The following is a 26,760-nucleotide window of genomic DNA, read 5'->3' on the forward strand; positions in this document are numbered from 1 at the left end:
TGCTGCTTCTACATTTGTTAATAAAATGGTTCCACTTGCCACAACCCTTGCATCTCTGGCCATATGCTGGGCATTTTTCTTTATTCCTCTCATGTCTTCTTCCACAGTAGTTGCACTGTATTAAATTAAGAGTCATTTGGTGTGGGTTTTTTTTGTCTCATTGTTTCCTTTTGTGTAATTGCATGTATCTGTGTAGACCCCCGTTCTTCAATTGTTTTTTGTTCTTTGGATAATTCTGCAGCTCTCCCAATCTGTAGACACTTGGCTAAATTTAAGTCAGCTTCCCTTAGTAGGCGTTCTCTTAAATATGCGTCTCGAGTTCCACACACAATTTTGTCTCTAATGAGGGAGTCTATAATATTTTCAAAATTACAGGTGGCTGCCAATATCCTTAATTCTGTGACGTATTTGTCAAAACTTTCATCCGGGCCTTGGCTGCGTGTAAAGAAATGGTATCTCTCTACCGTCTCATTTTTCTTTTGGTCACAGTAACGGTCTAACGCAGTCATTACTTGTACTAACGTACGATCGGCGTGCGCTCCTTCATTTTGTGTTTCACACATCTCCCTGCCTTTTTCTCCAATCATGTAATACAATAGTTTCACTTTCAAAACATCCCCCTTTTCACCCATTGTCAGGGCAATGTATAAATTAAACTCCTATTTCCATCTTCTCCAGGCTATTTTTCTCTTAAGTCTATTTTTCCTGGAGTTTTGAGTGCGTGTTCCATTTTTTATTAACAATCAGTTATTAGCGTTTCCTCTTGTTACTGTACACAATATCTAGGATGTCAAGGGATCGATTTACTTACGATTACTTTTAGTCCTTTACGTTCTGCGTTTTTTTTTTTTCTTTGCGAAATCGTCTTCATGGATTACTTCAGGGTTCTTGAAAGCATACCGCTGCCACCATGTTTAAAGCTTGATGTGTTCCCCTGCAATAAGAAGTCGACACAAATCCAGATGGGAAACAGAACTCTTTGCTGCGTTTCTACTCTGGTCTTACACTATGCCATCTGCTGTGCAACCCATGTTTTCCCCGCCCAGGAAAACACACCACAGGAGCTCCCTCCCCACCATCCCTGAGAAAAATGTGAAGAAAAACAAACTAGTTCGAACAGCTGAGTGTAAAGGATATTGGGAAATGTATTACACGCATCCACATTTGCGCCTCTGTACTGTATTTTAATGCCGTTAGGGGACTACAGATCCTATAATGCATTTCGAGTTACCTGTTGAACCTGGAAGCGTTCCACCACCGTACAAGACAAAGAAAGATGTTGCTACAATATGCAGGGTACATGCTTTTGAACAGTAAACTGTGGAAGTCAATGTTTAATACCCTTGATTTGAGGGCCCCTTGCTGGATTTAAAATGCCTCTGATCAGAATGGGATGGGACATGCAGGTTTCAAGTGCAGTTCATTTGCAATGTACACTTTAATAAAAAAAAGGATTTTCAATAAAACGCACATACCGGTACTTAAAATGTATAACACTTTCAACTGTTCTGTAACTGAAATTTGATTTCAGTGGCTTTAAATTCTTGGTAATACAAATTATGATAAGAACCTTTTTTTTGCTGGCCCGTTGAAATTTGTATTAACAAGAATTGACTGTATAGAGATCTACTTTCACAGTACTATTTATTTGGTGCTCGCAGTGTTGCCAGATCCGTGGTTTTCCCGCGGAATTGGGCTACTTTAAAAACACAGACGCGGGAAATGTTAACGAGTCGCGGTTTGAAAATGTAATTAGATTGGTGGTATAGCTTTAAAAAACTGAAACTGTTTTCATGTTTGCAATATTGTTTCGGATATAGTACCAGCATTAGTATTTCAATAAAGGGATCGCGCTGGCCTGACATGAATGTTGATTTGTTCCTTCAGCACTTCTGTACGAATTTGTTGATAGAGTTTTTTTTTTTTTTTTTTTTTTTATCAAATTTACGAAAGCTTTTGATTGTTTTTGTTTGTTTGTTTTTGTTTTGTATGCATAGGACTACATGTTAACAATAAGCTTGCTTTCAGTTAAAACAAATAATTGGGCTGTTTTTTGATGTGTTATACGAAGTTAACAACAACAACAACAACAACAACAACAACAACAACATACAATAATAATAATAATAATAATAATAATAATAATAATAATGGTGGTGGTTTACATTTGCCATTCTTGACTTGAAAAAATGGTGCAAGCAAACCTACTTGGTTTGATTGATTGAGCACAAAAAGCTTAATACAGTATCAAATCTGAAAATACATTTTAATAAAGAAATACAAGTTTTTTTATAATAAAACCATTCTAGTGTACTTAACTAAAGTGAAGCCATGATTTTGCTATTTTGAAATGCCACCGCTTCAGATTATTACTGGTGCTTAATAACAGTAACAACGTTTTATTTAGTGTTGGTGCTGAACTTAAACCCGTTCATCGCCCCGCAGCAACACAGACCTGCTTCCTTATTATATATTTAAAAAATAAATAAATAAACACACACACACACACACACACCAACAAAAAAAATAAAGCCTGGTTTTCTCGTCTTTTATTAATGAATATAACTGAATTCGTACACAATAAAAACAAACTAAACTAACAACTACCTAGCCTATATTATTTAACACGTATTTGTTTTGTTGCTTCCAAACTAAAACTGCCCGGCATCTTGTTGCAGACACGCTGCTGCCTACGTCCGCTGTAAACAGTGCATCGCGGACTTGGGTCAAACCAATGTTCGTGTAGGGTGAGGTTTTTGTGTTTTTTAATTCTTTCTTTTTTTTTTCTTTTATCAATGTCAGACTTCTAGCGTCTTCTGAATGACTTTCAGGTTTTTTGTTATTACATTTTAATCACTTTTTTAAAAGACAAAACCATAACAAAATAATAGTGTGCCGAGTAAAAAAGTTATGGGGCGAAACGTATACCGGTATTGCCTCCCCTGTGCTCTATGGGTTAGGCGCCTACGGTCTCAATCAAGTTATAGTCACAAAAATCAAGTGCCTGCAAAAACATCTTTAATTTTCCACGACAATATATATATATAGTAATAACCTGAGATCCAAGATGTAAGAGTATAACTTTAATCACAGTGTCTTTATTAGAACGATCTCTGTTGAAACCTACACATTAGTGTTTTCTAAGGACTTTCTCGACCCCACGGTATCCTAGGTAGAGGGTAAGTATGTAGGGCGCTACTGACCTCTAGTGGCATAACTTGAACTGCATTATATACATAAACAATCACATTACTACATTCTCCCCCCTTAAGATTTCAGCTTCTCTAAAATTTGGAAACAGTTTAAACACAGTTATAAACAAAATGTAATGCTAATACACTAGATATCTCTGAACTATTGTTGTAACAACAACTACACAAAATAGTCCATCCTTAACTGTACATAAACATTTAATTTCAAACTTTTTTTAAAACATTTTTACAAGTCAAAGTCCTACAGGTAACTTCTGGTTTCAAAGCAAGCTGCTCTGAGACAGTGTCCGCATTGTTTGGAACAAGTTCCTCTGGCATGGTTACTCTAGCTGGTGGTTGTAGAACCTCTGCAGGTGTGTCCTGCACAATATCCTCTGACCCAATGGTGTTGTCCTGTTGTCTAGACAGGATCTGATCTATGTGTCTGCGTACTATCCTGCAATCTCCCAGCATTACCTTGAAAGATACAGGACCAGTCACTGTTGCAATGACTCCTGGTATCCACTTGGGACCATAACTGAAGTTTCTTGTCATCACAGAGTCTCCGTCTCCAAAACTCCTCCCCTTTGTGTGCTTGTCGTGGTGTTCCTTTTGTTTATTCTGCTTAAGTTCCACTTTTCTCTTTAAATCGGGATGACCTAAATCAAGCGTAGACCAAAGTTTCCTCCCTAGTAACATCTCTGCTGGGGAGAGTCCTGTGGTAGTTTGAGGTGTTAACCTATAGCTGAATAGTACCCTTGACACTTTAGTTGACATACTTCCTTCTCCCGCTTTCTTCATCATTGTCTTGAATATTTGAACGGCTCGTTCTGCGAGACCGTTAGAAGACGCATGAAACGGGGCTCATGTAACATGGACAATGCCATTTTTGTTCATGAATTCCTTGAACTCTGAGCTGACAAAACAGGTGCCGTTATCAGAAACTACCATTTCTGGTAATCCCTGATTGCTAAAACTTTTTCACAAACAGTCAATTGTAACAGCTGATGTTGCTGAAGTTATCGGGTAAACATCCATCCATTTGGAATGAGCATCTATGAGTATCAAAAACATCTGCCCCATAAATAGTCCTGCATAATCTAGGTGTATTCGCTTCCAGGGTCTGTCTGGCCACTCCCAGGGAAGTAGCAGGGCTGTGGCTGGTGCTTTCCGGTGTTCCTGACACTTGCTACTTGCTCTCCTCATCTAGTTTGGGCCACCAGAAATAACTTCTGGCCAGAGCCTTCATGCGCGAAACCCCTGGATGGCACTGATGCAGCTGTTCCAACACAGCCTGTCGTCCTCGCTGTGGGATGATGACACGTGCCCCCCACAAGACACAACCATCTTGCACACTCAATTCTGTCTTCCCAGCAGAATAAGGTGTAAAATCTGTTCCTTCCCCCTGCTGTGGCCACCTCCTTCAAACGTACTCTCTCACTCTAGACAGTATGGAATCTTTCCCTGTCCACACTCTCACCTCCTCTGCGGTCACCATCGCTATGTCTTCCATCATCAGCACCCTGTCTTCCAGACCTGTGGATTGGGAAGTGTCCGGCAGTGGCACACGACTCAAGGCGTCTGCGTTGCCATGGTCCTTACCCGCCTTGTAGACTATCACGTACTCATACGCCCACAGTGTCACAGCCAACCTCTGGATCCTCGGTGACACCATCTGTGGAACAGCCTTCGTTTCGTTTAAAAGTGAAAGAAGCGGTTTATGATCTGTGCATATAACACATTCTACCATAGAGATAATTGTGAAACCGTTGCACCCCGAAAATCACAGCCAGTCCCTCTTTATCAAGCTGAGAGTAGTTTCGTTCAGCTGACGTGAGTGTTCTTGATATAAAACCTATGGGTCTCTCCCACCCATCTGGCATGAGGTGTGAAAGTACTGCGCCTATCCTGTAGGGGGAGGCGTCACAGGACAGAATCAGCTCTTTCTCACTGTCCTAATGCACAAGTATATCTGTGGATTGCATGAGCTTTTTAGATTTCTCAAAAGCAGCCTCCTACTCTTTTTTCCATTGCCATTTTGTGTCTTTTCTCAACAATTTGTGCAGTGGAGCCAACAGTGTTGACAGGTTAGGTAAAAACCTGTTGTAATAGTTCAACAGTCCTAAGTAAGTCTTAAGCTCTGTTATGTTGGTAGGTGCAGGTGCATTTTGGATAGCTTGTACCTTGTTCTTAAGTGGGTGTAGTCCTGTAACATCCACCTTGTGACCCAGAAACTCAGCCTCACCTCCCAGAAAGGTACACTTACTTCTCTTTAACCATAGGCCTGCCTCCTCCACTCTCCGAAGTACCTCGCTTAGCATCTGCAGGTGCTCCTGATCATTCTTGCCCGTCACCATGATGTCGTCCATGTAAATGGCTACATGGGGAATTCCCTGCAGCAAACCCTCCATAATTCTTTGAAAGATAGCTGGACTGGAAGAAACCCCAAATGGAAGACGGTTTACAGTAAATAACCCTTTGTGTGTGTTTATAGTTACGTACTTTTTGGATTCCTCATCCAATATTACCTGTTGATAGGCATGACTCATGTCCAATTTATTGAATTTTGCCCCTCCTGAGAGCTTTGCAAAAAGATCTTCAATTCTGGGAATGGGATACTGTTCCAGTTTGGACGCCTGATTTACAGTAAGTTTGTAATCTCCACAAATCCTCACAGAGTTATCAGGCTTTGGCACTGGGACTATGGGAGCTGCCCACTCAGAGAATTTCACTGGTTCAATTATTTTGTCTCTCAAGAGGTGGTCCAGCTCAGCCTTCACCTTCGGTTTCATAGCATAAGGCACAGGTCTTGGCTTAAAGAACCTTGGTGTTGCCTCTTTGTCAACATATATTTTAGCCGGTGGGCCTCGCAATGTCCCCAATTCCTCTTTGAATACATTCTCATGTTTCTTCAACACATCCTGGAGTGTTGTTTTGTCTCTACCTATCTGGTTTACAGTGCCCCAGTTTAATTCCAACTCCTTAATACAACCGCGGCCCAGTAGGTTTGGTCCTTTGCCAGACACTACTACTACTGGCAGCTGTTTAACAGTCTCTCTGTACTGTACAGTTAAGTTTGCAGTACCCAATGTTTTCACTCTTTCGTCTGTATAGGTTCTGAGATGCAGGGAACATGTCTTTAGCTCAGGTACTTTTGCCCCATTCCTTAGTTTGGAGTACTCTGTTTCATTCATAATTGTAACACTGGACCCCGTGTCAACCTCAAATTGCACATCCGACTTGTTCACTTTTAACTGTAATGTGATAGGCACTACCTTGGGAATGCTTGTCTCTGTTACGTTATTCATAATGAACACATCTTCACCGTCACTTGCATCTGTTTCAGGATTTTCGCTAATGTGATGAGCCCCATGTTTTTTTCCACTTTTCCCTGCTTTTGTTTTCCTCCCCCTCTAGGTTTGGTTTTCTCCACAGGTGAGTTCGCCCTGCACGCTTTCCTGATGTGCTCCTTTTTTAACGCATCTGTGACACATTTCCTTAACAAAACGTCATTCACCATGTGCTCACCACCGCATCTATAACATGCCCTCATAGTTCCACCAGTTCGTGGTTCCCGCCACGTTTTTAGCTTTTGCACTGTAGCCTGGCTAGCATGTTTCCAGTTAGCACCATTGCTTCCTTTGCTTTGCCATTGTAAATCCTGAACGTCTTAGTTCGCTGTCTCCAATGCCTGAGCAAGTTTCAGTGCTTTTTTAAATATTAACTCGGTTTCTGCTAACAGTTTCTGCCCCTGGCTTATCTGGGCTTAACAAATTTCTCATCAGACTATATGTTTGGCTTCCTATCGAATTTAAGAGAATCGCCCTCTTTTTATTGCCGTTGTCAATCTCATTTGCTTCAAAAAAATGCGACAGCACTTTGCAATATTCCTCCCATGTCTGTATTTGACTATCAAACGGCGTGGTTGTTCCTACAGTGGCACCCATGTTCCGTTGTCTGTGAGCGCTCTCGCTAACATTAGCAGGTTGGGCCGAAGCTATGCAGCTACACTTTTCTCCTTCGTTGTCTCCATTTTCAACGACCTAAGGCAAGTCGTCCGATTTCCTCGTCGTCATATGTAATAACCGGAGATCCAAGATGCAAGAGTATAACTTAAATAACAGTGTCTTTATTAGAACCATCTCTGTTGAAACCTACACATTAGTGTTCTCTAAGGACTTCCTCGACCCCACGGTATCCTAGGTAGAGGATAAGTATGTAGGGCGCTACTGACCTCTAGTGGCATAACTTGAACTGCATTATATACATACACATTCACATTACTACATATATATATATATATATATATATATATATATATATATACCCCCTCGCTTTTCTGGCAATGGTTAAGCAATGACGTATACGCCTTCGTTGCCAAGTTCGTTACTTAGCAACCATGGAAAATACAAATAAAATCCGCGGAAACAGTCAAAGAAACAGACAGTAAAAAAAAAAAAAAAAGAAAAAGAAAAACCGGTAGTCTTAAACAACATATAGTGCAAACCTTTTCTAAGCATTTTTTTCATGACTTTTACAATACTTTTTCCATGTCAAAAACGGCATTATTATTTCTACCCTACCCCCAACCCCAACTACAGTTTTGACCTCTCGCCTGCAAGTCCAGTGTGCCTAACACATTAATGGAACATAAACAACTAATCACGGAACACTCAGTCTGGTAGCCACATACCCTGCTCGCACCGAAAGCACAAAACAACACAGATGCTGTATAACCTGATGAAAGAAACGTTATAGCAAAGTTAAGCTTTTTTTGTTCGTTTGCGCCACTGATTGCATTGTGTTCAAAATGCTGAGCTTTGGGTGGCATTGAGAGCCAAGCTGCTCAATTTACACAGTCATAACACGTGGCAGTCCTCTTTCCCAAAACACCTACTATTGTATAGACCGACTGTTGAGACACATCTCTCTCAAGTCCAAGCAGTCTTTCCTAGAAGGTACTGTACATAGCTGCTAGCATGATGTCTTTGAAAATGCACCACTCCTAGTCAGTGCCTCCTTATATTATACAAATTGTTTGCTTCTCACATGGGTAGGGCAAGGCCCTTTATTTAGGTTTTCTTTTGTTATTTTAAAAAGTATTTCTTATAATTTATGTGTGAAAAATCAACGAACAGTCAATTGCAAGGTCTGCCCTGCTTATATTCCCCTGAGAATACGCTAGCAACCACAAGCAGTGCGTTATTGCATTATATTGTAAACAGTCTTGTACTGCACAGAAAGACATTGTTTACATGAATGTAACTAAATATAAAGTTACTACCCCTCCCCCCCATTTAAAAGTACGCTTGTAAAGAGACACTTCACACATGAAGATCTTATCAGTCTGGTCAAACATAACTTTTATTGTTCATATATACAGCATTTTGCATCGTACCACAATTTTAAATACTGTATTTCAAACCCCCACCACATACAGCAGTCTGTATACATTATTTACAACTTTCTTTGCACAATGTTTTGTACTCCCTATAATCAAAACAAAGTTAAAACTTTCTCAAAGGGCATTCTTAATAATGGAATGCAATGTGACCCCCTTATTGCATTCGTAAATAGTTTAAAACAGTTGGCACACTTCCTTTAAAGTACCACAGATCATTTTCTCCCCCTTACACATATGGAGGCATCCATATAAACATTTGCCAAACAAAATTCCCACAGCATTTTTTCAATCTCTTTTTATGAAAGTTAAAACATACCATTTTTAAAATAACTAAAATACAGAAAAGTGTTGATATAATTTGACAGTACATTTAATGATATGCTTCTAATTAAGTAACTTAAAATAATTAACACATTAGTGTCTTCACTAATTGTATGTGATTAGCAGCAAATCAGATACATTTACTAAAATTCCCCTTTTAAGTCAAAACCTTCAAAACAAAACCAAACTAAATTAAAACCAGGATTTCCAAGGGAATCTTTTACTACTACATTTTATTACTAAAAAATAAAAAATCTAATCCCCTCACCCATTTCACCACCACCACCCTTTGTACAGAAGTGAAGAAAAATAGTATCCCCTAACCTCAATTACTGTATGGTTTTTAAAAACAAAACATGCACAGCAAAATAATGTTTAATATTAGTTTTAGTATTCATACAAAAACCATTAGTTTCTAGAAGCTGCTATACTAAGTTCTGGAAGAATTCAAATACAAATGCCAGCCTAATGCAATGGAAATGACAATGTACTAATAAATTGCATAGTAAGCTAGATATTGACTCTATTTTACCATAGGACTCTGGCTCAGCTATTGCTCACATCAAGTCACTATACTTAGATTCCCAAGTACTATATTCAGTTCATAAAATGTAGTAGAATAAAAAAGTCTGGCACTTGCTGGGAAAATGCAGGGGCGTCCTGAGGAGGGCTTTAGCAAAGCGCTAAGCTGTCATTTCATACAGAACACTTGAGTTAAATGCCAAGTGGGGACTGGCGTTCCAACCCAAACTGCATTTGACAACCAGATACTCTCTTCAACAGTATCAGGTTCCTTGGGTAGGGAGGAGAGCCTGAAAGGAATTTGGAAATGCAATACAGCTTCCTGTCTGTTAAGAATGCTCTCTCATGTAGTTGGCATTGAACTAGAGTGGTGTCACAGTGATGGGCATTTACTACACTTTCCCAGTGTGGGGTACTGCAAGTCATTGCTGTACAGGTGTACTGAAAACAGAAAGTCTAAGGGGGTTGAAAAAGAGATTTTAAAACCTGGTTATTCCATGGCAACTTCTTTTCCTGAAGTGTTCAGTATGTGTTCAGTATTCTAAAAAAGCCACTACAATTGAATACCACCCACTGAGCTTTGAAAATTACTTTAGCTGGAATGGTAAATTAGCACACGTTTCCCAAGGGCAGTAAAAAATATGTTTAATTAAAAATACAGACTGCAGAAAATGTAGGTGAACTCTGACTTTTAATATACTTATCTAAAGTTACAATAGCTCTTATTGCATCATAGAATGCTCTTCTTACCCTTAGTTTGAAAAATATCCAAACTATTTCCTAGTAAATGGTTATTCTAAGTTTATGTATATGGTCCATTTATGGAAACTACATAGGACCAGGTTCATAAAGCATGTACTAAAGTGTAAAACTTGTAAAAGCTAAAACTGTATGGTAATGTCACAGAACTAGCATGAAGCAACTACGCTATATGTTAGTTGTTTATAGATTTATAGCATTAGCAATTATTATTTTGTTATTTAATGGCACAACATTTTCAGAGGCGCAAATGCTTTCTCAGTCTTTCCCATGGTGGTAGAATTCTCCAATTGGTACATTATGTTCTAATACACAAGTTTTGTAAAAAAAAAAAAAAAAAACATTTGATACAAACTGTTGATCCAAAAAGGAGACTACCGAGAAGTTACTAAAAGCCTGTGATTTTAGCCCTGCACTGATCCATAGACCTGGTATAGAACAAAGAAATAGAAAGCAAGACCTCTGCTTCCCCAGTTTGATACTTAAATGCAATGACCAAGATATACCTTCTTATGTTTCCATCTAAACAAAATCTTTACTTTTGACATTCCTCATATTACAACACTGAAAAAAAATAAATAAATAAATCAGCATTTAGAGTTTATGGTATTCAGAAGGGCTAGCTTCTAATGTTTTAGGTCAACTGGAAGAAATGTGTCATTGAAGGTAGAGTTACTTGACCAATCAAATAAGAAAACTTAAATAAATAAATAAATAAATAAATAAATAAAAATAATAATAATAATAATAATAATAATAATAATAATAAAAATAATAATAATAGCAGTGACTTTAAAGTCAGATTATAAAAATCTTCCCAAATTAAAGTAGACATTTGCTGAATGAATCTCAAATTGTTACAGTATCTATAATTAGTAGGTTTGTCCCACCATACTTGTGACCCTCACTAGGCACTTGAATCAGAAATGAGTTTTGGGGATGTTCTAGTTAGGGGTGTTCTAATGTTGCCGCTATAGCAAAACACCCATCAACAATCTAAATGAGTACCACATTAAAGATGCCTGTCTAAAGATGACTTGCCAACAATTTGCTAAGCATAAAAGCCTGTCATTTCCCTATCTTGCTAAAAGACATTCCCCTAAACATTTCACATACTGTAGCACACAGAACAAAGCCAGACTGTCTGTACAAAAAGAAAGAAATCAAAGTAATAGTTAGTCTGCTTGAAGGAAATATTTTCTTTTTGTTTTATCTCCATTTATCTGTCCTTGGTGGTAAGCTTATCAATCAGCTCTTGCAGAGGTACAAGTTCTTTTCTGTCAATCAAGTTGAATTCCTACAGAAAAAAAAAAAAAAAAAACATAAGAAATTATTTAAATTCTCTATATCTACTAAATGTATTATCTTTCTCAAAAGCAGCTTTGTATAGTTAAACATTCATTCTTACAGTTCAATTACTGATTAAAAAAAAAAAAATTCTCTTCTGAAAAGTTACTTTAAAAAAAAAAAAAATCACAGAAAACAACGTTGGCAAACTAGTGAGATTTGTCTGGAAGGTTTTTAAATTGTTACAAATGGCAGGTATTTCTATGCCTTGTTAATGTAATCTTAACTAGGCCTTTTACAATACAGAAAAATGCTGCAAACAAATACAGTACATTGGAACATGCAATAACAGGAAAATCAAAGTTGTTGAAATGTCAGAAAAACATGTACCTGAACAAAGAAGATAAAGTGCTTGAAAGAAGTATTGAGATGGGCCTCTTCCTGTAGCTGAATCACAGTGTCAAAGTGCTGGTGGTAAATGTGGGCATACACTCGAAACAGCCGCTTCAAGATGGTCTTTGCCACGGACATGAAGTTCTTTGGGAAGGGAACACCTACAAAAAAACATTAAAATGAAGTGAGTATTAAGTCAAACTTAAAACTTAAGGTGAGTGATCTATAACCAAACAAAAAACATAAGACAACACATATAACCAAACTGCAGTGGTGGCCATGTATGTCTTTACATTCTTCATCCTTTCTTGAAGTTCATATATCTAACAATTCTATTCCAGTCAATCTTACCTGTCAGTTACTATAGGTTTCATGTTTTTATTTTAAAATAACACACATTATGGTAAATGTGTATTTGATTTTTATAATAGTATTTTTTGTTAAAGCTACTAAATTCACCAGTCATTCTTTCCCATTCTGCATTCTACTTCAGGAGGTCGCAGACATTGAAAACACGTGACAGACAAATCATAATGACATATTTTGTAGTTTTATGTTTGTTCAGGCTTCATGTGGCAAGAGCAACAATTTCAGCGTGTGGATAAAACTGTATATAAAGGCCTGTCCTTTTAAGGCACTATTATGGCTAATAAACAAATTCATTTATTTAATGTCCTTATAATGTGCATCGCATTAGACATAAAACCGAGGTCCTATTGTAAGTGACTGTGCAGCAGTTGTTGACGCATAATTCACCCCAAGTCTCTGTAAGTCGCTTTGGATAAAAGCGTCTGCTAAACGACTTATAAAATGTAGAAAGTAAAGCCATGAGAAAGTTCATGTTTTTTTGTTCACAGCAGTAAATAACAATAAAATAAAAAAAACTGTTCACTACTTGACAATACTGGATATTACTTTAAGTAAAGATACTTTCCAATTTCTTGGAACAACATAACCCCCTTCTACTAGCAACACCACGTGAATGTAAAATGGTTGTGTATCTTCTACTAGCAAATTTTGTACTGTACCTATTTTTGATGGGAAGAGGGTCTCATCATCCAACTGGTCCTGTACCCAGGTCATCAAGTAATCAATGTACTTTGGTGCTGAACATTTGATTGGCTTCTTTATATTGGTTCCATCAGCCCAATGGTACTCGTATCTTACAAATCAAACAACAATAAAATAAAAAGCATAACTCTCAAACTTCTCTTTCATATTGTTCCCTTAAACCTCCCACCACATGTAAAGCACATGCTCTAAGTACATACAGAGAATATCAGAAACAATTCAGCTGCCTGTGCCAAGACTTGTGCAGCATAGAATGGCAAACACATTCAGCTATGATGTCTAGGTCTTGGATTTGTTTTAGCCATTGGAAAAAAAAAAAAAAAAAACATGAAATGTTAAATATACAAACTAACTGTTAGTCATTTTCCACGTAACAAGTAATAAGTAAAATTAGTTTGTGAAATTAAATCCATGTTTTTCTATAATTAATTTTTGTGCTATACTGTCTTCCCTCTTATAAGGCTTGAGAAATTTCCAAATTGTAGTGCAGTACATACTCCAGCACGTTAGTTCTGCAGAAGCTTAAAAAACAGGAGGCACTGGGATGGCAGCTCCTGTTATGCTATGAGTTGTCTTTATGCGTACCCACCAACATAACAGACATCCATTATTCTGAATTCTTGGTTCCGGGTGTCTAGGTTTATTGGGCTGATTTTACAGGATGAATATATTTCAATTTTAGTTATTTTTTTATTTGGGTCTATTGGTCAGTAACAGTAACTTATTACACATGGGAAACCTTTGCAAGGTCTGAAAACAACAGATCAAGAAATGTCATTTCATTATTTCAACATTATTGTGACACTGAAGTTATATGTTTAGAAATGTATTTTAATTCCTTGCCCATATAAATATACCCCCTCCCAGCCGAAATAAAACAAACAAATATAAAACTGCGTCAGATGTTCAAACAATGAAAATATGGCTCTAAACCAAAAAAAAGTTTGATTTTATTTTATTTCCATATAGCGTGAGCACACACACACACACACACACACACACACACACACACACAAAGTGCTTTTGAAATCATGAATGCAAATGAAATAAGTTTCTACAGACTAAAGATCAAAAAATTATTTATGGGTCATGTTCCAAAGTGAATTGTAAGCTTTTATTTTTTAAGTAAGCTTTGTATTTTGTTTTAAATGTTTTTCAAAAAATAACATTGCTTTTCTATGTACTATTCATTAAAAAATAATAACACATAAATAAATAAATAAACAACCATAACCCACAGGCAGACAGAAGAAACAATGACATACTTGGGCCCAGCAGACATAAGAGCACAGCTTTGTTCAGTGCAGAAATCAGTGATAGTTCCATAAAGCATGTTGATCTGGTTGAAGAAGTCTACAGCTAGGGATTGAAAAAGAAAAACTTATTTAATTCTGCAACGTGAGATCGATAAGTAAATATATTTATTTTAGAATTATATGCTTGTTTGCATCAATATCATAAAAAACCCCAAATGACATTTACCACCAGAACAAATCCATAAAATGAATACCACGTAATTATTCTGAACCAACCACCACCACCCAAAGTTTTACAAAAATTTAAATTGTAAAAAGGAGGTAAATACTAACAGTAATTTAACACTGATTACATGGAGACAGAATCACTGTCATTTGGGGGTTTCCACAGCTTAATTTCTATGTCAAAAGAGAATGTAGGCTTTTCTTATAATCAAGGCATTTTCACATGCTTCCAAGGGCCACATTTTGGGCAACATGTATAAAAAAATACAATGGTACTTGTCAAACACACAAAACTTTCCTGTAAAAGTGCCTTGTTTATATTGCCAAGCAAAATGTAAACCAAGGTTTACATGTGCTAGTCTCAGATTAACAATTGACTCATTTGTATTTTCTTTGTCAAACTGGACTCTGGGGAAATGAAGCTGTCACACGGTTACCCTGCATCATTTGTCTTGATGAAAAAAGGCACAAAGGAGAACAAAGCAGTTATTGAGGCTGCCTGAAAGGTTAAAAGGTTTGATAATTATGAAAAAGAAAAGTAAGACAACCTACTTTCAAGTTTCTATGAATAAATCCTGATGACTTATTATGAGAACTGACCAAAGGCAACGTTACAAATACCTTTATATTTTAAAATACAGGCAGGTCAGTTATGCCTTGATGACTCCATGTAGGGAAGAGGGCTTTCTTATAATCATATATTGCTACAGATGAAGAGTAAAACAGCTGTTAGAATAGATACTGTGGTATAAACTTATGACAACAATTATGAAAAACAATTTATTTATAGTTGCCTGCCATTTACCGAACATATACTATAGCAGGCAGTAGCAATGAAAAGCAGTTGGACAATGAAGAATTTAAAATCTGACCTGGTTTGAAATTCTACAAAATTTAAGATACAGTAATCCGTCACATATCCGTCCTTGCCATTTATCCGCCATAATCAAGCTCTTCAGCAATGCTAGTTTATTATTGAACAGAGAAGATTAGTTTAGAGATTGTAGATCCCACCAAAGTTGTTGTGCACTGTGTTGTATGTGATCGTGCACTGCCATTGCTGGTACTGTCACGTGAGCTGTTCAGTAAATAAATCCTGTTCACCTGTGGGGTGTATCAACTTCAACCTCCGTCTCGCTCTCCTGCCTGTCACTCAGCAGCAAATGCATGCACGCACACAGAGACGGCTACTGCGTCACATGCATTAATACCCTGTACCTTTCTAAACACTGGATTTAGGGGAGCTCCTTAATAAAAGCTGAATCTCAAAACAATAAGTGTATGAATATAGTAAGTGTTACAGCTGTGTATAATTGTTTTTAAAACAGGATTAATTCATCAGACTTTTTACATAGCCACCCTTACACTGGTCCCTGCGCAATCGGATATGCAACGGATTACTGTAACACAATGTCAACAGCGAAAAAGTACCTGACATTCACAGCCAAGGATACAAATAATAAATAGGTACCAATATGAAACAAGTAGGTCACAACCTATACCTACGATTCCACACCATGTAAAATAGCACTTTAAACATACTGCTTAGTTTTTGTAAAATCAGACTAGAACATAATAATAATCTTTATTTTTTATAGCGCAATTCATACAGCACATCTCAAAGCGCTTTATAGTTTAAAACAATACACAATAAAAAAAAAAAAATAATTAAAACAAGTCACACAGCACCAGTACTGTACAACACATAAACAGCCAGCCCTACACACTCAAATGCCATTAAAAAAAATGTGTTTTCAGTTGCTTTTTGAAAATATCAACAGTATTTGAATCTTTTATTTTCTGTGGGAGAGCATTCCAGAGCTTGGGTGCATCACAGCTGCAGGCCCTCTCTCCCATAGACCGAAGCCTAGATTTGGCACCGTTAAGAGCCCGGCATCTGCAGATCTGAGGTTTCGCACCTGAGAATATACAGTTAACAAATCAGAGATACAGCTAGGAGACAGACCATTCAAGGTCTTGTATGTTAACAGTAGTAATTTAAACTCAATTCTGAACTTAACAGGAAGCAAATGCAGAGATGCCAGGACAAGTGTAATACGTACAAAAGATTCAGACCTAGTTAGGACTCAAACAGCCGAGTTCTGAACATATTGTAGCCTATTAATAACACATTTAGAGGCTCCAGCAAACAATGCATTACAGTCGTCTAGTCGGGAAGAGACAAAGGTGGTTCTGAAGATATTGTGGTTCCGAAGACTAGTGGTTCTGAAGATATTCTATAGTCTTCTAGAGCTCAGCCAATTGTAAGAATACTGTGATAAAACTTTTTATTGAATTAAATTAAATTATGGTTTTAATTATGGGTTAATTATGGGTTAATGTAACAAATCAAACCCTTATGGCTTGCACAATTTGATTAATTATATATATATAGTATTCAGGCCCCTTAAGTCAGTACTTCATAGAAGCACCTTATTCAGATCAGGTAACCCTCCCAAACTTAGCAGCCAGGCAAGCAGGAAACTGGTTCGGGATATCACTCTGAAGCCAACAATGACCTTGAGAGATCTGCAAAGTTCTGTGTTCGAGATAGGAGTCAGTGTTCACACATCAACAATAAGCCGGTCTCTACACAAAGCTGGCCTGTATGGCCGGGTGGCAAGAACAAAGCCACTACTCCAAAAGCCTCATCTGCAGACATGTGGAAAAAGGTTTTGTGGTCAGACTGGACAAAAATTGAACTTTTCTGTCTAAATTCCAATCGTTACTTCTGACGCAAACCCAACACCATCCCAACTGTCAAACATGGTGGTGGCAGCATCATGTTATGGGGATGCTTCTCTTCAGCAGGGACTGAGAAGCTTGTCAGGATAGAGGCAAGAATGGATGGTGCAAAGTACAGGCGAATCCTTGAGGAAAACCTGTTTGAGTCGGCCAAGACTCCGAAACTAGGGAGGAAATTCACATTTCAGCAGGACAATGACCCGAAGCACAAAGCCAAAAGCCACACTGGAGTGTTTAAACAAGAAGAGAATGAGTGGTCCAGTCAAAGTCCTGACTTGAATCCAATCGAAAAATTATGTTGAGACTTGAAGATTACAGTGCATTGTCAATCCCTAACAAACTTATCAGAACTGGAGCAATTTTCCCGTGAAGAATGGGCAAAAATTTCACCACCCTACTGGGCAAAGCTAGTAGAGACCTATCCAAAAAGACTCTTAGCAGTAATTGCTGCAAAAGGTGCTTCTATGAAGTACTGACTTAAGGGGCCTGAATACTTATGCAACCAGTAAATTTCATTGTGTACACTTTTTTTGTAAGTTTTGCTGACATTTAATCTCCTCCTCATATAACAGTGTTCAGTTTAAACACTACAGCTTTAAATAAATAGATAGAAAAACTGTGCATGCATTGTTTGTAATTCAACAAAATGTGACATTAATCACCATCCCCCACTTATGAAGAAGTTTGGTCAAACCAAAATTAATTAATATTATTATATATATATATATATATATATATTATAGAGGTCTCCAACCCCTTATATCGCCCCTCGCTATACTACGGATTCGGATATATCGCGGTCCTGGAGTTGGCTCCCCATTCCCTATTTTAACTGTCTAGATACGTATGCCTTAGCTGCAATATACTGACACTTAGAATTACTGTTTGTTTTATTTCGTACTGCACATCACAAACAACAATATACAAAGCAATTAAAAACAAAACATTAATATCGTACTGTTATCAGCGTTCCCGCTAAGGCTAAAATGCACACATTTTTCGCAGTAACTGGCAACAACCTTAGCACTCAGTTTACTAACTTTCATAAGTTAGTATATTATTATATGTATATTATATATTATTCATTGGCTGCACCAATGAAGAAAAAAGCAATATTTCAGTAAGGCAGAGCTAAAAGAAATATGATTATCTACATGAGGATGGTGAGATAGTATTCTTAAAGTTTTGCTGTAATTCACGTGAACATGTACAAGTCAATACCATTAAAAATTAAATGTCAGTCGTAAACACATAGAGAATAAGAAAGCGAGTAATAATGCCAGCACTGCATTCTTCTATGCTGAAAAACTAAGACCTAAGGTAATGCACTCAAGGCAGAGCTTTCCTGAAGTTAAATAATCGCATATTTCACTATTGTTTAATTTATTTCTTTCCACGCTAACTGCCATGAATGAAGATATAATTAGCAATTTTAAACCATGGTCATTTCTTAATTGAACTATATTTTCTGACGCTGAAGAAATGAGCTTAAAACTATTTTTCTAGCTATACAATTGATCACTATTGTGGAAAGGATATAGTCACCACACCACACACCGCTGGTTTCATAAAGACATTGTCTGGAGACAAATCTTTTTAAATCTTGTGAATAACACAGCAGAATTAGGAAAGAAACAATTGAGAGGATTAATTATACATTTACATTAAAAGTGGTACAACTTAAATTACAATCGGGTAATACATAGCAGTGAACCTGTTTTACAGCAACGAGTCAGTCAAAACACCTTTGCCAGTGTCTCACATTTTATTCTGGTTATTATTGTAATGCCAGTAAAACGCTAAATTTAATTTGTGGAGTACTGTACATAGGATTACTCTCACATGACATTGCTAGACTGTTACTAAACTGTTTCATATTTTTTATTGTTGTAAAGTGATGTCTATAAACATTACGAAAAAATGTTTAAAGTGTCTTCAGATGCTTCACTTACTATTACAGCAGCAACAGTCTGATTTGTGGTAATATTTATTATACATTTCATTATACGTTGATAAAAAAAAAAATATAGGATCAAATGGAATTGGGAATTTTTGAAAAACAGAATTTGGTATTCCCAAGAATGGAACAGTTAGTAGCCCTAAAGATGGTTACAATTGAAGGCAGTGCAGATGCCAGTGTTTTATGCAGTAGTATAAATTAATTTTATGCAGGTCACCAGTTAAGCATGCAGTCTACATCTATGATAACAACAGACAGAGCTGCATAGGATCACAGGATGATTCAAAATCAGAGGCAGAGGCACAGTAAATGTCGTTTAAAGTAAATTGTAAAATTGTTGCGATACTTGTGTTGGAATATTGTTTCAAAATTGTATAATGCAACAAAAAATATATTAAAATGGTTAGTGCATGGCATTTCTCACCGATAATAATTTACCCTTTCTCAGTCAAAACGGTAAGTTTCTCAGTATTTAAAAAGCTTAGAGGGAACGCTGGTTATCATATACACACGTATTGCACAATAACACAATCAAATTAAATATCTATTTGCTGAAGCGTTTTTTATTTTAGCCAACAAGGTGTACATGTGCGGCAGCAATGCACTAGCAAAAGTCACAAGGCAGTGACGTCAGCTCCTTAGCAACAAGCCTCCTATGTTGAGAATGGATTCTTTCAATGCAGCGGGTTTGTGCATTTGAGAAACGAGAGGAAGACTCATGAAATTAACTAGATACTGAAATTGATGAAAAGCAATGACCCTCCGTTGCATTAAAATGGTGTGCTGCTTTTTATATGAACAATGAGAAAAAGCAGGTTGCGTAGAGGATTTATACTGGACCCTGATGCTCAGGATAAAACGAGGGAGTGGTTGTACAGCATTTGTTAGCCTATTTGTTTTTCTATGGGTCTCTCACTATATCGCGGCCCTCGATATATAGCGGCTTTATATTGGACCCCGACATTCACGATATATCGACTCTATTTATGTATGTATGTCAATTAATTAAATTAGTTGATACAGTACTTAGTTCACTACCCAAAGCTGGGGCATTGCCATTTCCAGTTGCCATAGTTACTTTTTTTTGTATTCTCTGACATTCTAGAACATCTCTAAAAGGTTCTTGTGAGAAGAATCTTACTATTATTTTTATGTTGGTTTTATTTCTCTCCAGAAGCTGTCCAATTCCTCATGTTGTGCTTTTTCTGATAATTAGAGGAAATGTTGCCAATTTTTTAACCAATTAATGAAATGCTAAAAAGGAACAAGCATTTACATATAGAAAAAGTGCAGGATGAGCTCCCATCCAAGGTCGGCAGTGGAATAGCCTGGACTTGAACCGGCAATGTCCAGTCCATTCCACTGCCGATCTTGGATGTGAGCTCCCAGGGGGCACCGCACAATTGTCCGAGTGCCGCCCGAGGGGGGGGTAGGTCGGCCAGGGTGTCCTTGGCTCACTGCGCACCAGTGACTCTTGTAGTCTGGCCGGGCGCCTGCTGGCTTGCCTGTAAGCTGCGTTGTCCTCCGACACTGTAGCTCTGAGGAGGCTACATGGTGGGCCTGCAGTGTGTAAAAGAAGCGTGTGTTCATCTTAGCCCCACCAGAGTCAGTGCAGGGGGTGGTAGCAGTGAGCTGAGCCTAAAAATGATTGACTATTCCAAATTGGGGAGAAAATGAAACAATTGGCAACTAATTAATTAAAATAATAATAGTAAGAAGAAGAATAAGAATAATAAGAATAACATACTAAAGACAACAGCACAATGTTGCAGACAGACACATTTTATGGTCTGACCCAAATTTTACACAATTGGTCAAGTTTATTTGTCCAACTGAAGTCCACCCATGAGAACTAATGGAATACTGATTTCTTAATTTATTTTCTCTTCCCAAAGCCACATACCCTCAGGGACTAAACCAACCAAAGGATTCCCATGGCTGCAAAGAGCTTTAATACCTGCCTGGGGAGGTCTACCACTTTGACTGACTATAATTCTTCAGGTCTAGCAGTGCAGACAGACAATCAGTAAATACTGATTTGCAATGGTTATTCATAAAGTGCATTGGTCGATTAATGAGTTGCATTGACAAGCAATTCACTCGATATACAGTATGAAAAACTACGTAAAATAAGTAGATACATATTTTTTTTAGGTCTCACCCCACTCAGCATGTTACAGATTAAGACTATGTTAACAGTTACTCGGATTGAACACAAATAAAAATGTTGTAAAACGTGTCTTCTACTTACTGTTTACTGCAACCCATTCATTCAAGTCCTCCCCATCGGGTAGCATAACAGCCATACGAAGATTGCCACTTCCCAAGGTAGCTTCTGCATGTTTTAAAAGTTCATACTGGTGGGAGCCTTCTGGAATGTTTTTCTTTGGTTTAAACGTCTTAGATGAGCGACTTCCACTATGAATAATAAAAGAAAATATACTGGGTTTAAATTATCATCAGCCGATACTGCATGCACCTCTGATAAATGTTAATATTTACCTCAACTCGTCTTAACTGTAGGATTAACCTGCAAGTGACACTTATTCAATAACTGTTATTGCAACATCTTTTAATATATAAAAAGTAACCTATTTCTTTAAGTGTTTTTATAGAAAGATCTGGAAGAGTTTGACCAGTAGTATTAAGGGTCAATTTCTACCATATTGCATGGTATGGGCAGGCATAAGCTACAGACAATGAACACAATTGCATTTTATCAATGTCAATTTGAATGGAGATACCGTGACGAGATCCTGAGGCCCATTGTCATGCCGTTCATCCGCCGCCATCACCTCATGTTTCAGCATGATAATGCACGGCCCTATGTCGCAAGGATCTGTACACAATTCCAGGAAGCTGAAAATGTCCTAGTTCTTCCGTGGCCTACATACTCACCAGACATGTCACCCATTGAGCATGTTTTGGATGCTCTGGATCGACGTGTACGACAGCGTGTTCCAGTTGCCGCTAATATCCAGCAACTTCGCAGCCATTGAAGAGGAGTGGGACAACATTCCACAGGCCATAATCAACAGCCTGATCAACTCTATGCGAAGGAGATGTGTCACGCTGCATGAGGAAACGGTGGTCACACCAGATACTGACTGGTACTCTGATCTACGCCCCTACCTTTTTTTTTTTAAGGTGTCTGTGACCAACAGATGCATATCTATATTCACAGTCATGTGAAATCCATAGATTAGGGCCTAATGAATTTATTTCAATTGACTGATTTCCTTATATGAACTGTAACTCAGTAAAATCCTTGAAATTGTTGCATGTTGTGTTTATATTTTTGTTCAGTGTAATAACAACAAGTTATTTTTTGACAAGACAAAAAGAAACAAAACACTCACGATAACAATGCTGTTCTCCTTCCAGTTCAGCATTAACCATAACAAAGGAACAGATCACCTTGCTACATCCCCTTATGTACTGTCAATCACGTCCCCTTGGTTAAGGACTGCAACCACTCCTCCAATCTGCGGCTGCCACATCGTTTCCCTTCCGGGTCGATGATTTGGTGTACGGTAGCTCTGCCCCCTTTCTAGATGGCAGACTTCCATCTAACCCTGGGAATGAACTGTCTGGCCATCCAGTCCAGGCACTCTGTTCTCTTTACACAGTGCCCTCACAGGTCGGAAGGGAGATTTAACACCAAGAATAATTCTGTCTCCATCACAGGAAGTCAATGGCATTTCAAGAGTGCTGAAAACACATGGTAGCCTACATATAAATCAGCAGTATTTGCATTATATAACAGAATGTGAACCCTCGTATTTGGTGCATGACCCATCCACCCAAATATTACACTGTACTTGAACAAGTGTCTTCAGTATACAACATTGTGATTAGCCAAAACAGATTTATATCAGATTTAAAAGACTGATCTCAGAATTAATGCCATATTTTGAAGCAACAGTAACAAAACAATTGCAATAGTACAAACTGTCAATAAACTCCTTGTAGGCAGGAACAGCTAGTCTACCTGATTGTTGTACTTAGCACAGAGGTAAATACGGCCATAGATGTTCAATATACATAATGCAGTTTAAACTAGTTTCTTTGTCAAACAAGAATCTTTAAGACCATGCAGTAAAAAGCCTATGGACTGCACACTGTAATGTAACCAGTTAATACTATGTTGATACTTAAAAGTACAGAACCAATTATGAAATCCTACAATTTAATGGTTACAAATAAGCAATTTATTGACAGATGTGTTTACTACTAGTGGATGTACTGCTTTGCACTGCAAGATAAACTTGATTATCTGAATACATGCACGTTTCATGAAATGTACTGAAACAGAACCACATAAAGGTGTAAAAACATCCTTTAGAAATGTAACTTTGGTAAGAGTCCAGAAACATTGTGCGTCAGAAAAAGTTGTTTCCACACGCATTAGTACTTTGGAAAAGAATGGAGACTTCTTGAAAAAAAGACAGTATATATGGCAAGTCACTACTTGCTTGCAGTTTGAATGATTCACTAAAAACTAGCCAAACTGTGCTTCTCTTTTGCTTCATATAAATATCATAAATATTTTTTGTTTCACAAACCTCTACTACAAAACTGTGTCATAGGACATTACTGTACATGCCAACTCAACACACTTTTTACATGTCCTGAATTTGCTGCAGGCAGCTTAAATCAAGAGCAAGGATATAGTGAAAATAATTAAGATCAGCTAAACAATCAAAAAATCTGCACAATTCTTAATATCTTGTGAATGGTAGTGCTACAGTAGGGCTGTTATATTTTGCATGTTTCCACTGATGGACTCTATGGCATCTGGCAACGCAATCGGAGGAAGTCACATAAAAAAAGTCTGTTGATTTAACATGGAATGACCCTTTATAATACAAAGAAGATTTGAAGTCAGTGCCTAAAGAGGTTTTGTTCACAGACTAGGATGTCTAAAAGCCTACTGCACTTCTTAAAGGTCATTCTATCTGGGTCTAATGTTTAGTTATCATTAAATGACAAACAGAATCTGCTTTTACAGACACCACACAAAGGGAATCATTCCATCTTGAGTGAGACAGATTTTCTGTGAAAAATGCATGTAAAATGGTATCCATAAGAAATTGAAAAATCCTAATTTCAGCTAAATCTGTCGCATACTATCACCCAATGTTCTGACTTTTGGCCCAATGACCTAACAGTAAAGTTTTAATTTGATTAATCATTTACTGTACTTATTTTGATTTGCAATTGCTGGGAATAGTTATCCGACAACTCCCCTGCACAGGAGTAACTCACTTTAAATAGCATATTCCCGAATCACAACAAAATGATAATAGGCTGAAAACTTTCATATATAGTATGAAACATATTGCCTAGTCCCACAGTTGGGATCAATTCCATTTTTTAAATTCCAGTTCCAATCCCAGTTCCCTTTTCTACAATTCCAGTTCCTATTCCGTTTTACAGCATAGTCTTTACTGACGTTTAGGCTTTATCAGGTTACCTGTCAAGTTCATTAAATTGTATACAGTGCCTGTTTGCTCAATAAAGCCTTTGTTGTAAAATAATTGGAATAGGACTTAAAATTGATTAAAAGGAAACTGGGATTAGAAATGGAATTGAAAAAATATAACTGACCCCAACTCTGCCTAGTACTCAGTATCATAACTGGGCAGCACATATCTTAAGACTTGCCTTGCACAGAAAAGGTTGTGAAAGACTTTTGGAAATCACAAATAGTATACTGTTGTTGCTGACATCCTGTCAACCTCCATACATTACTGGCCAAGAATGGGGAAAAAAGATGCTCTTAACTATTACAGAGGTTTCTAAGAGATCAATGGATGATGACCCCCAATATTTTATATTATATATATATATATAAATTACAATGTAAACACCAAAATACATTAACATGAGAAATCTAATGCCATGGACAAAGGGCGTTAGTCTTGGCAGTCGTACAGTTAAATTTTAAATCACGTTTACATTTCCTGAAGAAGATACGTCTGAGGTAAGCTTCCGTTTGTAACCCTTAGCTAATAGAGTTGCGACTCAAAGCACCACACGCTTTAAATCATAGCTGAAACGTGTTGTTCTTGTTTTTTCTTTTTAATTTGTATTTTATTTATTTATTTATTTATTTATTGGGGGGGGGGGGGGGGTGGGGGGATTACATAGTATAAATAAAAACCTTAGGTAATCCATGTTATTAAATAAAGGCCCCTGCTTAAATAAAACGACTACATTACATGTACCGAATACAAGAGATGTAACTGGGAGCCACTTATGTGTTCTGCCTAGTAATGAGATGAGACTGCATGCTTGGGTCAAACGGGGACCACAGCCATATTACCGCATTACATTATTATCTGTTCAACAGAGCGTGTACATGTAAGTTACAATTTCTGAGCAAGTACTGCTACATGTATGGGTGTCATTACTGCATTTGACTGTGCAATTCGGGCCTTTTACATATAGAGTGATGTCTGATTATTTCAATGAGTCTAATCGGACCAGAGTCAATAGCAGATGTAAATGACATCTGTCTTTCCATTAAACAAGACACACACACACACACACTAATATATATATATATATATATATATATATATATATATATATATATATATATATATATATATATATATAATGTCATGAGCAGCAACGGCTGCAAAATCAATGACATTGTGAGAGCATCACGTAATAAACAAATACATGCAGCATTTACGATTAATGTTGCTTGCAACTAAGTCCGAGCCCAATTTTAAAACAGCATCAAAATGTTTAATTGTTGTTTACGTTTTCCTGTGGCATATGAGACGAATGAAATATACGGACACGGTCTGTTTCGTATGGTGCCACTTTCCTAAATCCGCAGCATCCAAAAAGCCAAGTTCAACAAATAATAGCAGCAACACATTTATACTCACAACAAAAAGCTCATTTCTGTTCACGAACGAAACTCAGTAGCTACACGTATGTCAAAAGAGGTGTAACTCCTGCGAAATGACAAAACTGGAGAGCGCTGTTTACAGGTAAGGTGAGTATATAAATAAAAGAAACTGATAAACGTCTTTCCACTCCTTGTTCTCCAATACGCTAAACTTCTTTCTCTCAAAGTCTAAGCGCACGCCACGAAACATCTCGCGAGAACAGAGATGCTGACACAGCGAGATTCGGAGATTGATCCCTTTCTTCTCCCTTAACCTGAAGTGGTGCTGTAGGATTCACGTTTGTTTAAACATTGACATTAAAATTAACAAAAGACCAATGGCTTCGGATGTTAATAAGTAATAAGCAATCTAATGCAGCATACATTGCTTTCTATGTTGCAATACAACTGCTTTTGTATTCAGTTTGTAAAGGACCCTATAGTACCGTCCAAAACAGTTTCCTTTATATATTAATACTGTATACGACTGTACATATTAGTATATTGAAGAAAAACAAATACTGTATGATTTATGTGTGTAGGAATACACTACTGCACTAATAAATGTCGACTCGTTTGTATCCTACATGAATTAATAAACAATATTTTTTTAAAGTATTTCATATTCAGAAAGTGACTGGATTATATTGGTATCTTTTTATAACACTTTAAATATGCATAATTAAACATGCCATTGCATTATACTACTACTACTAATT

At 37.2% G+C, this 26,760-nt stretch overlaps 1 protein-coding gene across 1 annotated transcript; it reads right to left on the reverse strand.

Annotated features, from left to right (window-relative positions):
* Positions 1–9,999: 9,999 nt before the first annotated feature.
* LOC121317309 (MOB kinase activator 1B) lies at positions 10,000–26,220 on the reverse strand. The gene is made up of 6 exons (XM_041253116.1): positions 26,040–26,220; positions 21,386–21,552; positions 14,214–14,307; positions 12,906–13,039; positions 11,875–12,038; positions 10,000–11,494 (listed from the first exon to the last, which is right to left on the reverse strand). Exons 1-6 carry the CDS (start codon positions 26,051–26,053, stop codon positions 11,417–11,419), a joined length of 651 nt encoding a protein of 216 aa, XP_041109050.1. The 5' UTR covers positions 26,054–26,220; the 3' UTR covers positions 10,000–11,416.
* Positions 26,221–26,760: the final 540 nt, after the last annotated feature.

This window comes from Polyodon spathula, chromosome 1, assembly GCF_017654505.1.
Source record: "Polyodon spathula isolate WHYD16114869_AA chromosome 1, ASM1765450v1, whole genome shotgun sequence".
In the NCBI taxonomy this organism is placed as follows: Eukaryota; Metazoa; Chordata; class Actinopteri; order Acipenseriformes; family Polyodontidae; genus Polyodon; species Polyodon spathula.